This window comes from Lepisosteus platostomus, chromosome 23, assembly GCF_059453375.1.
Source record: "Lepisosteus platostomus isolate fLepPlt1 chromosome 23, fLepPlt1.hap1, whole genome shotgun sequence".
NCBI lineage: Eukaryota > Metazoa > Chordata > Actinopteri > Semionotiformes > Lepisosteidae > Lepisosteus > Lepisosteus platostomus.
This window is the reverse complement of record NC_142633.1, coordinates 14,262,607-14,273,676: the sequence shown is the minus strand read 5'-3', so window position 1 is coordinate 14,273,676 and position 11,070 is coordinate 14,262,607. Positions and strand designations below refer to the sequence as shown.

General features: G+C 37.8%; 2 protein-coding genes across 2 annotated transcripts in view; both read left to right on the top strand.

The window, feature by feature from the left end:
• LOC148642126 (tumor necrosis factor receptor superfamily member 14-like) lies at positions 1–7,036 on the top strand. Its single transcript, XM_088617241.1, has 6 exons — positions 1–1,177; positions 2,835–2,934; positions 3,169–3,297; positions 4,031–4,186; positions 4,745–4,835; positions 5,857–7,036. The coding sequence occupies exons 1-6, from the start codon at positions 1,145–1,147 to the stop codon at positions 6,011–6,013; spliced, it is 666 nt and encodes a 221-aa protein (XP_088473367.1). The 5' UTR covers positions 1–1,144; the 3' UTR covers positions 6,014–7,036.
• Positions 7,037–7,861: 825 nt separating this feature from the next.
• Positions 7,862–11,070, top strand: part of prkcz (protein kinase C, zeta) — a 161,642-nt gene continuing 158,433 nt past the window's right edge. The window contains exon 1 of the mRNA XM_088617497.1: positions 7,862–9,063. Within this exon, the coding sequence (XP_088473623.1) occupies positions 8,993–9,063 (71 nt within the window). The 5' untranslated portion in view covers positions 7,862–8,992. The remainder of the gene's footprint in view (positions 9,064–11,070) is intronic.

Sequence of the window (11,070 nt, the reverse complement as noted above, 5' to 3'; positions counted from 1 at the left end):
CTGTATCCTTTTATACTATGACACTAATATGAACCAACTGTCCTTGACAACATTAGAATGGGCCCATTGTGCTCTTTGTGTCACTAGAAGCTCAGTGATCCCAAAATCCATTAGAGATCCCAGTGATCCATCAAACTCATTTTTCAAGTATCCCATGGAGTTAGACTGAGGTTACATTAAGTAATTTTACTTTCACAAATCATTAAGGAATGTAATTCAGATGAGTTACTAACAAAATAGATGCTAGCTCAACAAGACCATGTTTCTGAGTTGCAGAAATCTGTTCAGAAATTGTTTACAGGCACAATATCCATTTTGGTTTCTGAAATATTCAATGATCTGTGAATGCTGAATTGTGAACTTCATATTTTGGGTAGTTTTATAACTTTATTATATATTTTTTTTGTTTTATACAGCTGATAGAATTACTTTAAAAAGTCTTCACTTTTTTTCAGTCCAGTCCTTATTGAAATTGTAGGAGCCAAAGTAATAGATTTTGTCACCTGACGCGCACGCACCACAAAGTAGCCATTCTAAAATATATTTATAAATATAATTTTCTCATTTGTGATTTATTATACAGTACATGTACGTCTCAAGTCTTTTAAACGTTTTTGACGTTTCATATTGGCGGAGCGCCATCTGTCGGTACCTTTAGTACTGAAGGGACGCACAATTTGTATGTCAGAACAGGAAATACAATTTATAATTGCACCATTCGCCGGTAATATTCATTTTAGAGATGAAATGAAGCAGATTAATTCAGTTATACAAGCATAACGTGGATTATGAAAACAAACCTGTGATAGTATAACGTTACATTTAAATAATCAAGGAGTTTCCCCGATAAACCCCTGACCCTTAAGAATTTCCATCGCAGATTGACAATGTCCCAATTCTCTCTGTATAATTCCTTTATGTTTCTATAGAAACAGTATTTTTTTGTTTTTTTTTGGGGGTAGTAACTTTTAGGATATTTTCGTAAGGAACCAAGCTTCTCCATAGGTTAACCTCGTGGTTTATTCGGTGTAAAGCTCTTGGCGATAACCTGCACTTGTTCGTATCAAAACTAATTTTGTTAGTGAAAGCAAAACCTAAACAACCTTTATAGTTTCAATTTCTCCAGAAACTCAAGTAAGCAAGGATGAATTTGGCAGATACATTGATTTTTCTACTGGTAAGTTTACTATGAACCTTATCATAAGGTCGATTCAATGTGGTTTCGAAAGTATTATAAAATATTTGGTAAGAAAGTAAGGTTGAAGGAAAACGGTGTTAACATCTAAAGGTACAATTTACAACGCTCGAGAAGCCCTGAAGCAGCGGAAATGATGACTTTATAAATGTTTTATACACGACAGACCACTGAACAATAGTAATAAGAGTAAATATTTGGTATTTAGCTTTTAATTTGTTTTTATTTGTAGGAGAATGGTCATCTTTATGTTTAATGTTTGTGAGGAAGGCGGTAGTGTGAAATGTTTATATGAAATGTATATATTTGTATCGTACTACGTCACAGAAACAGATTCTGTAGTCCGGCGGTATTCGTTTGCATTGGAGTGTATTTAGGACAGATGTTATCTAAAGGAGGCGTTTTTAGACTGTAACTACCATGTAATACAACAATAACCAGCCTTGGTTTTAGAGTTCGCGAGTTTTTCGAGTTTTTTATATTAAACTTGTACTAAACTTGATTAAAAATAGCTACAGTACCTACGTTTGTTAAAAAAAAATATATTTTCTGAATTTTAGTTTGATTGATCTTTCCATAAAAATAGCAATGGTGTTTTATATAGCGTGAGGCATTCCATACCTGAACGTTTTCATAAGAGTTTCATTAAAATATATCAATTAAATATTTGTGTATGTATTATTTGTATATCGTGTATTTATTATGTTTACAAATGTTTTCTTTACAAAAAAAGCGACTTGGTCCATTTGTAGAACATTTGTAGGTCTGTGCCATAGGGTTCTCTGGGGACACAAACAGCTGATTAGATAACTACAGTACCTGCATTGTCTGAGTAAGTGGCTTTGGTGGAACTGCACACTATTTGGTCATATGATAGATATGACCAGCACTCTCACAGCAGGATCTTCAAAGCTTATTCCCACAGATACAGTAGGTTGGGTTCTGCCTTATTAGTTCTAGACCTAAAATGTTGGATTTGGCTCCTCTGAAGCTCTGCTTAGGGATTGTCTATCAATTCCTTCATTTTCACTAAGTAGTTTGTTCCTGACAGGGGCCTCTCTCAGAAGTGTAGGATGCAAGATGGGATGCCAGTCCACCCCATGACACACACATGGACACAAACACAGGGACCATTCAGCGACACCAGTTAACTAAGCTGTCACCACTGGAGCTGTAGGCTAAAGCTCATATAAACACAGAGAGAAAATGCAAACTCCACACAGAAGAACTCCAGCCCAAGGCCTGGGGCGATTAAAATCATGAAAGACCGAAATAATAAACAGGACTCCCCTTAAAGCCTGACACTGAGTGCAAAACTAGAGTCTTTTCCCTCTGGTAACATTGTAGTGTAGTGGCTTGTACCCTGCACTTGTACAGTAACTGGAGGATCGCAGGCCTGAGTCCTGTGTGGCTACCACTGTTGTCCTCTTGAGTGAGATACCTAGATTGCTTCATGTAGAGCCCCAGCTGTGGAAATGAGAAGAGCAAATCGCTTTTGATAAAAGCATCAGCTATATCAACTGGTAGTTTATTCCCAGACAAAGGTGAATGTTTTTGTTAACAAATGCCCCTGATTTGAGTTCTGACTCTAAACTGAGAGCTGGTTAGTGGCCTTAATTTAATTATTTTTTGTTTCCAGAATACAGCAGCAGTGCTATTTCTACTTGTTTCAACTAACAGCCCCTGTGGCCCTAGAGAGTACAGGATCGCTAACCAGTGCTGTCAGAAGTGTGGACCAGGTTGGTAATAATGGCTTCTCTTCCATGGTTCTGATTTGAAATCTCAATTTTTGAAATGTTGAAGTGAATTGGTTAACCCCAGAAAACAGAACAGCAGGAGTTTCAAAACAAACAAAACCGGCTTAATTTGCATTTCAGCACTGGGAAAACAAACAGTCGTCCAGATTGCCTCTTAACCAGACAGGGCTTAAAACATTGTTGGGATTTGTTCCTTAATTTTGTTCCATTTTTCAGGCAGTCGTGTTTCCCAGCACTGCTCTCCACAAAACAGTGATACAGAGTGCACCAGCTGTTCCAACAGCACATACATAGATCACCCCAATGGCTTGACAAAGTGCTTAGACTGTAAAGTCTGTGACTCAGGTGAGCAAAAACTATCTTCATGGGGTGTATTTCATGGGGAGGTGGAATGTGCTCTCAAAACATAACCTTTGCAGCAAAGCAGAGAAATATAAAGAAAATACCTTACTCTAGTTTGGTGCCATGTAAAGTTTCAGTGATTGTTGATAAAACTGTGTGTAATCCGTGTGGTTACTAATTCAAGTCTGCTTTTTAGTTCTGACTACACCAGACCTAACAAAATGTAACTGTAGCAAAATGTGCTTTTACAGAGTAAATAGTATACCATCCTGAGAGTGTCAGTGCAAGGAGACATCAACTTAGTTTCATGAAGAATAATGACTCCAAAAATTGCATGGACACAAGGAGGGATCACACTGTAGTGGACATATGTTCATCTAGTTTCATTGCCACATGATGTAGTTTTCATCATACAGTTGTCTGAATAGGTCAGCTAACTTTAAAAGCCATGTGTTTACAATCACACGTGCGTACAGTCTAGAGTAAATGTGCTTATGCTGTATTTTTGGGTTGTGATAGATTAACAATAGAACATTTATTTGTCCTAGTTATTGTCCTGAGTTTTCAGCTTAAGTAAAAAATGTTCAGTTCTGTGCTCATATCCTCAGCAGCCTTATAATTGTAGCTAGGATTAGAAATAGAGGGATCTTCTCAGTTACCCCCCCCGGATGATCCAAGTGTAATTCAGAATTATTGACATGATGCTAGAGTGTTGAAACACTTATCTTGTGCTCAGAGCTGGGTCTTTTTGTGAAGTCCCCCTGCACCAAAGTGAAAAACACTGTCTGCCACTGCTTGAAAGACTTCTACTGTGTGGACGGCAGCAGTGAAGAATGCCACCTTTGTCCTAAACACTCCGTCTGTCAGCCAGGACAGTGGGTTAAGCAGAATGGTAAGTCAGAAACCTGGTTCCTTTCTGCTTCTATTTATGTGTTTTTTGTAACCAGTCTGTTTTAATTTGGTTTGATACACGGATGATCTTTCAGAACACAAGCCAAGTGTCAACTAAGAATCGGTTATTGATTTATATCATGTACTGTTTAAGCTAATCATAAGATGGCTTGGTGACAGAGTGGCTAGCATGGCTGCCTCACATGGCTGGGCCCTGTGTTCAGTTCCAGACCAGGGGTGCCGTGTCTGTCCGCCCTGTGTTTGTGGGTTTCTGCTGGGAGCTCTGGTTTCCTGCCACAGTCCAAAGACATAATAAGTTAAAGGGAGTCTGGGAAAACTGGCCTTGGTGTGCATGCAAGAGTGTGTGCGTGTGTGTGCCTGTATTTGTGTCTGTCTGCCCTGTGATAGACAGGCGTCCCGTCTAGAGTGTCTCCTGGCGTGTGCCCATTGGTTGCCAGAATAGACTCCAGCTCCCCTGCATGCAACCCTGAATAAGAATAAATAGACAAGAAATGGATGCACATGTTAATCATAACTTATGTGTTATTAATATGTTCAGGAACAGCTAAATCTGACACCATTTGTGAAGAATGCCCTACTGGCACATTTTCAGCAGAAGAAATGTCATTATCATGCACACCCTGGACTGTGTAAGTGTCTACATCTTTCTTTTGGTGTCTTGTAAAATAATGTCAAAATGAATGCACTAATATTATTTTTTTACTGATACTGCGGTATGTTATGAACATTCAATATCTCATCTTGACATCTTGACACTTTTGAATTGTGAGTGCTTTTATTTCCAAGAACATAATCCATGAGCTTTTGCACAGGGACAGATCATGATGTTCCTGTTTTTTGGCATGAAGGTACAGTTCCAAACCAGGATGGTGCCGGGAAAACTGAGCTGAGTGAAAATTGTAACCCGTGGTATTTCACAACCAGAGACTAATTGGTTGAAATAATATATTCTCCATGTATATGGTTTTTCCCCCAGACCAGGAAGTGCAAAAGGACTGTTTAACCCATTCCAGTCCAGTGCAGCATCTTAGAAAAGATATTCCGTATACAGTAGAAGCAGCTGATTCTAGGACTGACTACATGTTTTCCATACTCCCCAGTCACACTGCCACTACCCACCAGAATTCTGGTACTAGATTGTGGAGAACGCCTTCCTGTCATAACAGGAAGATGGATTGTAACCTGTGATATCCAGGCTATCTAACAAATCTTGATTACCGGGAGTCATTAAGGAACTACATCCTACAGTCATGAACAGAGTCAGAAATAGCTCATGAAGGTGAATGGCCTTTTAGTTTTAGACCAGGGCTCGATATCTATGCTTAGATTAAATCCAGAACTTTTCTCACACTCATATGTTCCAAGTTCTTTCTTCATGGGGGAGTAAAGATCAAGTACCTGTATGAAGTATATGCCTGAAGTCTAGTTTAGTTACAGCACATGTAGAACCAGAATCAGTATCTGTCTTGGCCTCTTCAACAGCTCTTCTGTGGAAATCAATAGGGATAGACGATGAACAGTTTGCAGATGAGAATAAAATAATACAGTAGCAGGGCTTCGAAAACCAAATGTTATTTTTTTCTTGTGTTGATGTGTTCTCATACTGGTTTATTCTTGTATCATGTGTGTGTATTCTTTTGTCTTTTCAAGGTGTTCAGGTGGTGTCCTGTCTAGAGGAAATTCAACCACTGACGTAAACTGTAATGCATCCGTATCAAGACAGCATACCATACTTGTTGTTTTCATAGTTGTTGTTCTGGTTTTACTTGTATTTTTGATGTACAAACTAAAAACTCAGAAGTCTTAATTATGTGCTTTCAAAGCTATTTAAATCTATTGTAAAGAGATTGTGTGACAAAGTAATGTACCTCAACAGTCAACATCATTCTTGAATAGAATTGTATCCATGAACACAGTCATAAATAGTGCATGAATACCCCTTCAGCTGTATATCTTGGTTTCTTATCTAGGCTTAGATTAAATCCACACTCTATTCATATATTCCATGTTCTTTCTTCATGGAGGGTAGAAAGAAGAACATTCTGTCAAGCAGAAAGCTGAGATTAGTTAATCGATTTGCAATTTGCAGCTTCTCATTTAATGTGGTCCCTACTTTCGATTGGAAATTAAATTGTTTTGATTAAATCCCCATGTTTCAAAACTATGCCAAACTTGAATGGACATTTTTAAATGTAACCAATTTACCTATAACATATAGAATCCACTAATACTAAGTGTTTAATTTTGAAGACATTTCTTACATCGTACTTCTCTTTAGATGGAGGGTTGTATCCAGTGTTGCATTGTCAGAGCACACTAATAATAATTAATGGCATTTATTCTCTGAAGTAGGTCCACTACATCCATCACTGAAGTTGGGCACCCTCCTAGGTGATGCCCAATACTACATGTCAGCAACCCCAATACAGATCAGGCGGAGAAGAGGAATTACTTCGCTAATTAAGAGGGAACTTTAGGGAAACCAGATTATCCAAGAGGTGCAAAAATTGAAAAAGAACTGAAGGTCACGTGAATGTTAAATTTAGAAAAGTATGTAGCATTTTTGTGTATTTTTTGTGAAATAAAATGTTAAAATAAAAAAAAAATAATAATAATAATTATTATTATTAAAAATAAGCACATACTAGATTCTATACTAACACTGGATTCCTTTATATTTTCGTAATTTGCATTACTTTAGAAGAAACATATTGTACTTTCTCTGAATATGTATGTAAGAACTGAGACAGGAAAATAATATGTATGGAGTTTTTTTTTGTATTTCTCGGGTTTTTCTATTGTTTGAAATAAAAAATAATTGCACTGTGAACGGCTTTTTATTCCAGACTGTTGGTTTAAGTGTTATATGCAGTTCACACCGCAGGTGGCGCAAACGGCAATTGTAAGAGGACCTCTGCTTTTATGTGGAACTCTTCTCGTAAATTTCAGACACCCTAGAAATCCTCACTTAGAACACCTTGAGGCATTATAATTACAGATCTGGACCTGATTAAGATTTACTGAGATTACATAAAACATTTTGTACAGCACGACCTTCCTAGAGCAGCTCATTAAAGTACGTTCTCTTGTTGTGCGCAGTCCGCACTTGAACAATGCATTCTTATTTGCATCCAATTTATAAATGCCACCTGTCAAAATAAGACAAAACGACATTTTATTGCTGACTGTAACGTCCTCGCACGGGCAATTAATCGCTGCCCTTTTTAAATTCACTGCATGTATTCAGAACATTTGGATACTATAGATCTTCGTTTTGTATGCATTATGCGCAACGAATGTCCCAACCAAGATATGAATTGATTTTAAATAAATGCTTAGAGAACTTTCTTCTGTCCTGTTTTATTTAGCAGCTATGGAAAAGAAAAATGCATGATATGAGTTGTTCAATATGTTCTGTTTTGCGGGCTTTCGGTTGGACACAGGTAAATCCAACAGTCGTCTGATTGGATAAGGAATTTTCCGTTCACTTTTTAATTCAGGTAAATCCCGAACGGAATTCCAATTGGACTGGGGGTAATCCCACGAGTTTTCGGATTGGCTACAGGTGTTGCCTGCTCTTCCCGGATTGGAAAGCAGGTGTGACTCCATCGTTCCGATTGGCTCCGGCTCTGGAATTCTCCGCCATGTTCCCTCAATCCTCCCGGGAGACGCTAGAAGCCGTCTAAACAGAAACTTCTGGAGTTGTTTATGATTGCTGCGAGCTGGGAAGAAAACGATACAAAAATCGAAATAAATACAAGCAATGCACGAGAAAAACAATAACTACGGGGACTAAAAACTCATTTCTGATAATTTTTAAGCACCGAATTGTTTTTTAACTGGTTTCCTGAAGTTTTTGATTTGGCCATACTTTGCTCAGTAAGATAGCTGTCGTGGGACGGTAAATGTTACAGTTTTACTAACTTCAGATGAATACGTTATCAACAGATTTCTGTATTTTTCCCCCCCGATAGGCAGAACAACATTCTGGTGACGGACGTCTTGGAATAACATGGATTTTTGGAATAAAAAGTTGAAACTTGGAAGTGCACGACTAAATTCCAGTTCAGCCTAATTTAATTTTCCAGTTATACACTTCACATGCTGAACGAATATGTCTATTTTGTCCTCTTCAGCGCAATCATTTAACAAGCCATTGTAGTAGAGTGTAGTGTAACTGCTGAATTAAAGCTAAATATAATATTGCAACGTACGTCATCTCAGCTCATTTATTAACTGCGTAAAATCTATTAATGTTGAGCTGGATGTTAACGCGATGAACATTTGTGTCTATCTTACTCAAGCGGAAAATGTATTTTCCATTCTGTGGGGAATGAATGATTTTATGATTTTATAGAGTCCTCCTTTAAATACAGCAGCTCATTATTACGTGGGTCCGGCAGTTACAGTAGTGTCTGTACCGTACTAGTGTTTCGAGTAATTGCGTTTCAGGAGCAACACAACAGGTGGAATTGAGGAAGGCCAGTCCAGACTTGCCAGTGTCCCTCTGACTACTGTGTCGCGGAATAAGTAACCAAGGCAGGTGACAGGTGACCGAATTCCTAGAGGACGGCAGCATGATACAGAATCGGGGAGAAAATAAATGAGATTTTTAACCTTTTTTTTTTTAAAAAAAAGCGCAACCTGTTGAATTCGCCCTGTCGGTTGTAGTCGTTAACACGGAGGGAACCAACAACAGAAGATCCTGTTTCACGTACTGTATTTGCTACCCCACTTCTGTCGGATTACAGTATTGGCTCTTTATATTTAATATTTTTGGAGTACAATGCCTACCAAACAAGGATCCGTGATGAGCATGCACCTGGAATATGTGCAAATTAAGGCACATTACGGCGGGTGAGTGTAATAAGTTTAGGTTTTGTAACCTGATAACTGTTAATTAATGAATTGTCAACAGCCCACGTTAATCGGCTTCCTCTAAATAAACCTCTGTAACGGGACTTTCCACGTTAACTGAGCAGTGTAGTTTTAATCCCGTTGTTGAGGGAATTTTATTTAGATGAACTGATGGTAACCACAGATGAGGTTTGAGTGCTTTGCGATTATTGGCTTTTCGATTTGGACTGCTCTCTTAACCCTTTTCTCAAAGGCTGAAAAGCAAGACAATTCGCCATACTTAGACTAAACATCTTTAACTATTAGATATGCATGTAAACAGTTTCCTCAATTTCCTGACTCCCCTTTGGCTATTGTGAATGACGCTGTCTTCCTCTTCAGGTTGATCAATAACTTTTAAATCTCTTCTCATTCGTTGTTGGCAAGGTTATATGAAAGTTTGAGATGCATTCTCTTACAACATGTTTGCGGATGGTCTTTAGATACTGCCCTGTTAAGTTCTTAGTTGGGTATATATAAGTTCTTACTTGCATTATTTATCTGTTGCCCAGTCGGTTTTTTTTTTACGTTTCTGTCTTGTTAGTGTTTGGATGACATTAACCGTGTAGTGGTATGTGTCTTTCAAGGTGCCCACTTGTGCTTTGTGGGAGTTAATTTTTAACTTACTTTCTGTACGCGAAAGAGGTAGATCCCGAAACTCTGAAATCAGGTGTTGCAAGAGTTTGTGTGCGCTCAGTATTACATACAGCTGTCAACGTCACACAGATACTGTTGTTTCTGAGTTTCTTAAACTCACGCTTATCCGGGTCATATAAAATATAAGAATGTCACGATGGAATTTGGATAATCGTTCCATCTACTTATCAAATCCGTAATGTTTTTGTTTACTAACCTCTTCATTGTATAGGTTTGATGCTACACTATACAACTAATTTAACTTTGGGATAGTTTTTGCACTAACTGCAAATTTCATACTTAGTTCTTCTGTATGCGCTTGGACAGTTGTGTACTTTTCGATTTCTCTAATTTCAATGGAGATTAATTTTAATACTGCTTTCTCTAGTCAGTGTTTATGATTAATCCCCTTTAGCTCTTGGGTTTATTATTGAATCTACCTAGAGTCAAAACAAACTGTGACTGTCTGGGTCTGTGTAGTTCAGAACAGCTCATATATGTAAATACGTCAAATGGCTATAGAATACCTCCGTTGTTTTTTTATGTAGAACTACAATGACTGAGATAAAGTGAATACTTTGTCTCGAGCTTGAATTAAGTAAATATAGATAAGAGAATATAGTGAGCATCTTTTAAGAACACAGTTTGTTTACAAACTTTTTTGGTCCATAGAAAATACTGCCTTTGGGTTTCTAAAGGCAAATCTTAACACTTGACTATAAAAGTTTTATAGAAAGTTTTAAAAATAATATAAAAGTGACCTTCATTAGAATCAGTGTTTTTATAGAAGGAGAACAATGGAATTGTTCTGACAGAACTTTACCAGACTACAGTCTTGGTAATTTGCTGAGTAGTGCAAAAAATGTTAGTTCTGTTGCTTGTTTAAAGCATTGACCTACTGAGATATAGCGTTAATAAGTCACCAGATTCTAGCATCGGCCTGTTGGATTCTGTTTGGCCTGGAACCTATTGCAGGTGCATGCCAGTTCAGAAAATGACAGCAGAGCAGCTGGCTGAAAAATGACCTGTGTTACACTGTTCCTGAAGCACTCCTTGACTGAAATTGACAGGAGGGGACAGTGTCTTTAAACCAGCTTTCCACACATAATGGAATATTGTGTCTAGTGTGAAAGGCAAGTCATTACTCACACTGTATCGACAGGCCTGTTCTAAAACTATGAGTAAAACAGAACCTAGAGTAGTAAGGCTTTATCAATCATACAAGCTGTATATGCTGGCATCACATAAATAATACTGCGGTCCTCTCTCTGGAGATTCAAGTTATTTTATTTGAGGTTGAAAAGACTTTGTAGGCTGTGACCTACAATACTG

Excerpts from the sequence above, each read along its gene's own strand:
- LOC148642126 (XM_088617241.1), top strand. The coding sequence starts at position 1,145 with ATGAATTTGGCAGATACATTGATTTTTCTACTG. Across the intron at positions 2,935-3,168 it reads CTGTCAGAAGTGTGGACCAG|GCAGTCGTGTTTCCCAGCAC; the intron begins GTTGGTAATAAT and ends TCCATTTTTCAG. Across the intron at positions 3,298-4,030 it reads CTGTAAAGTCTGTGACTCAG|AGCTGGGTCTTTTTGTGAAG; the intron begins GTGAGCAAAAAC and ends TCTTGTGCTCAG.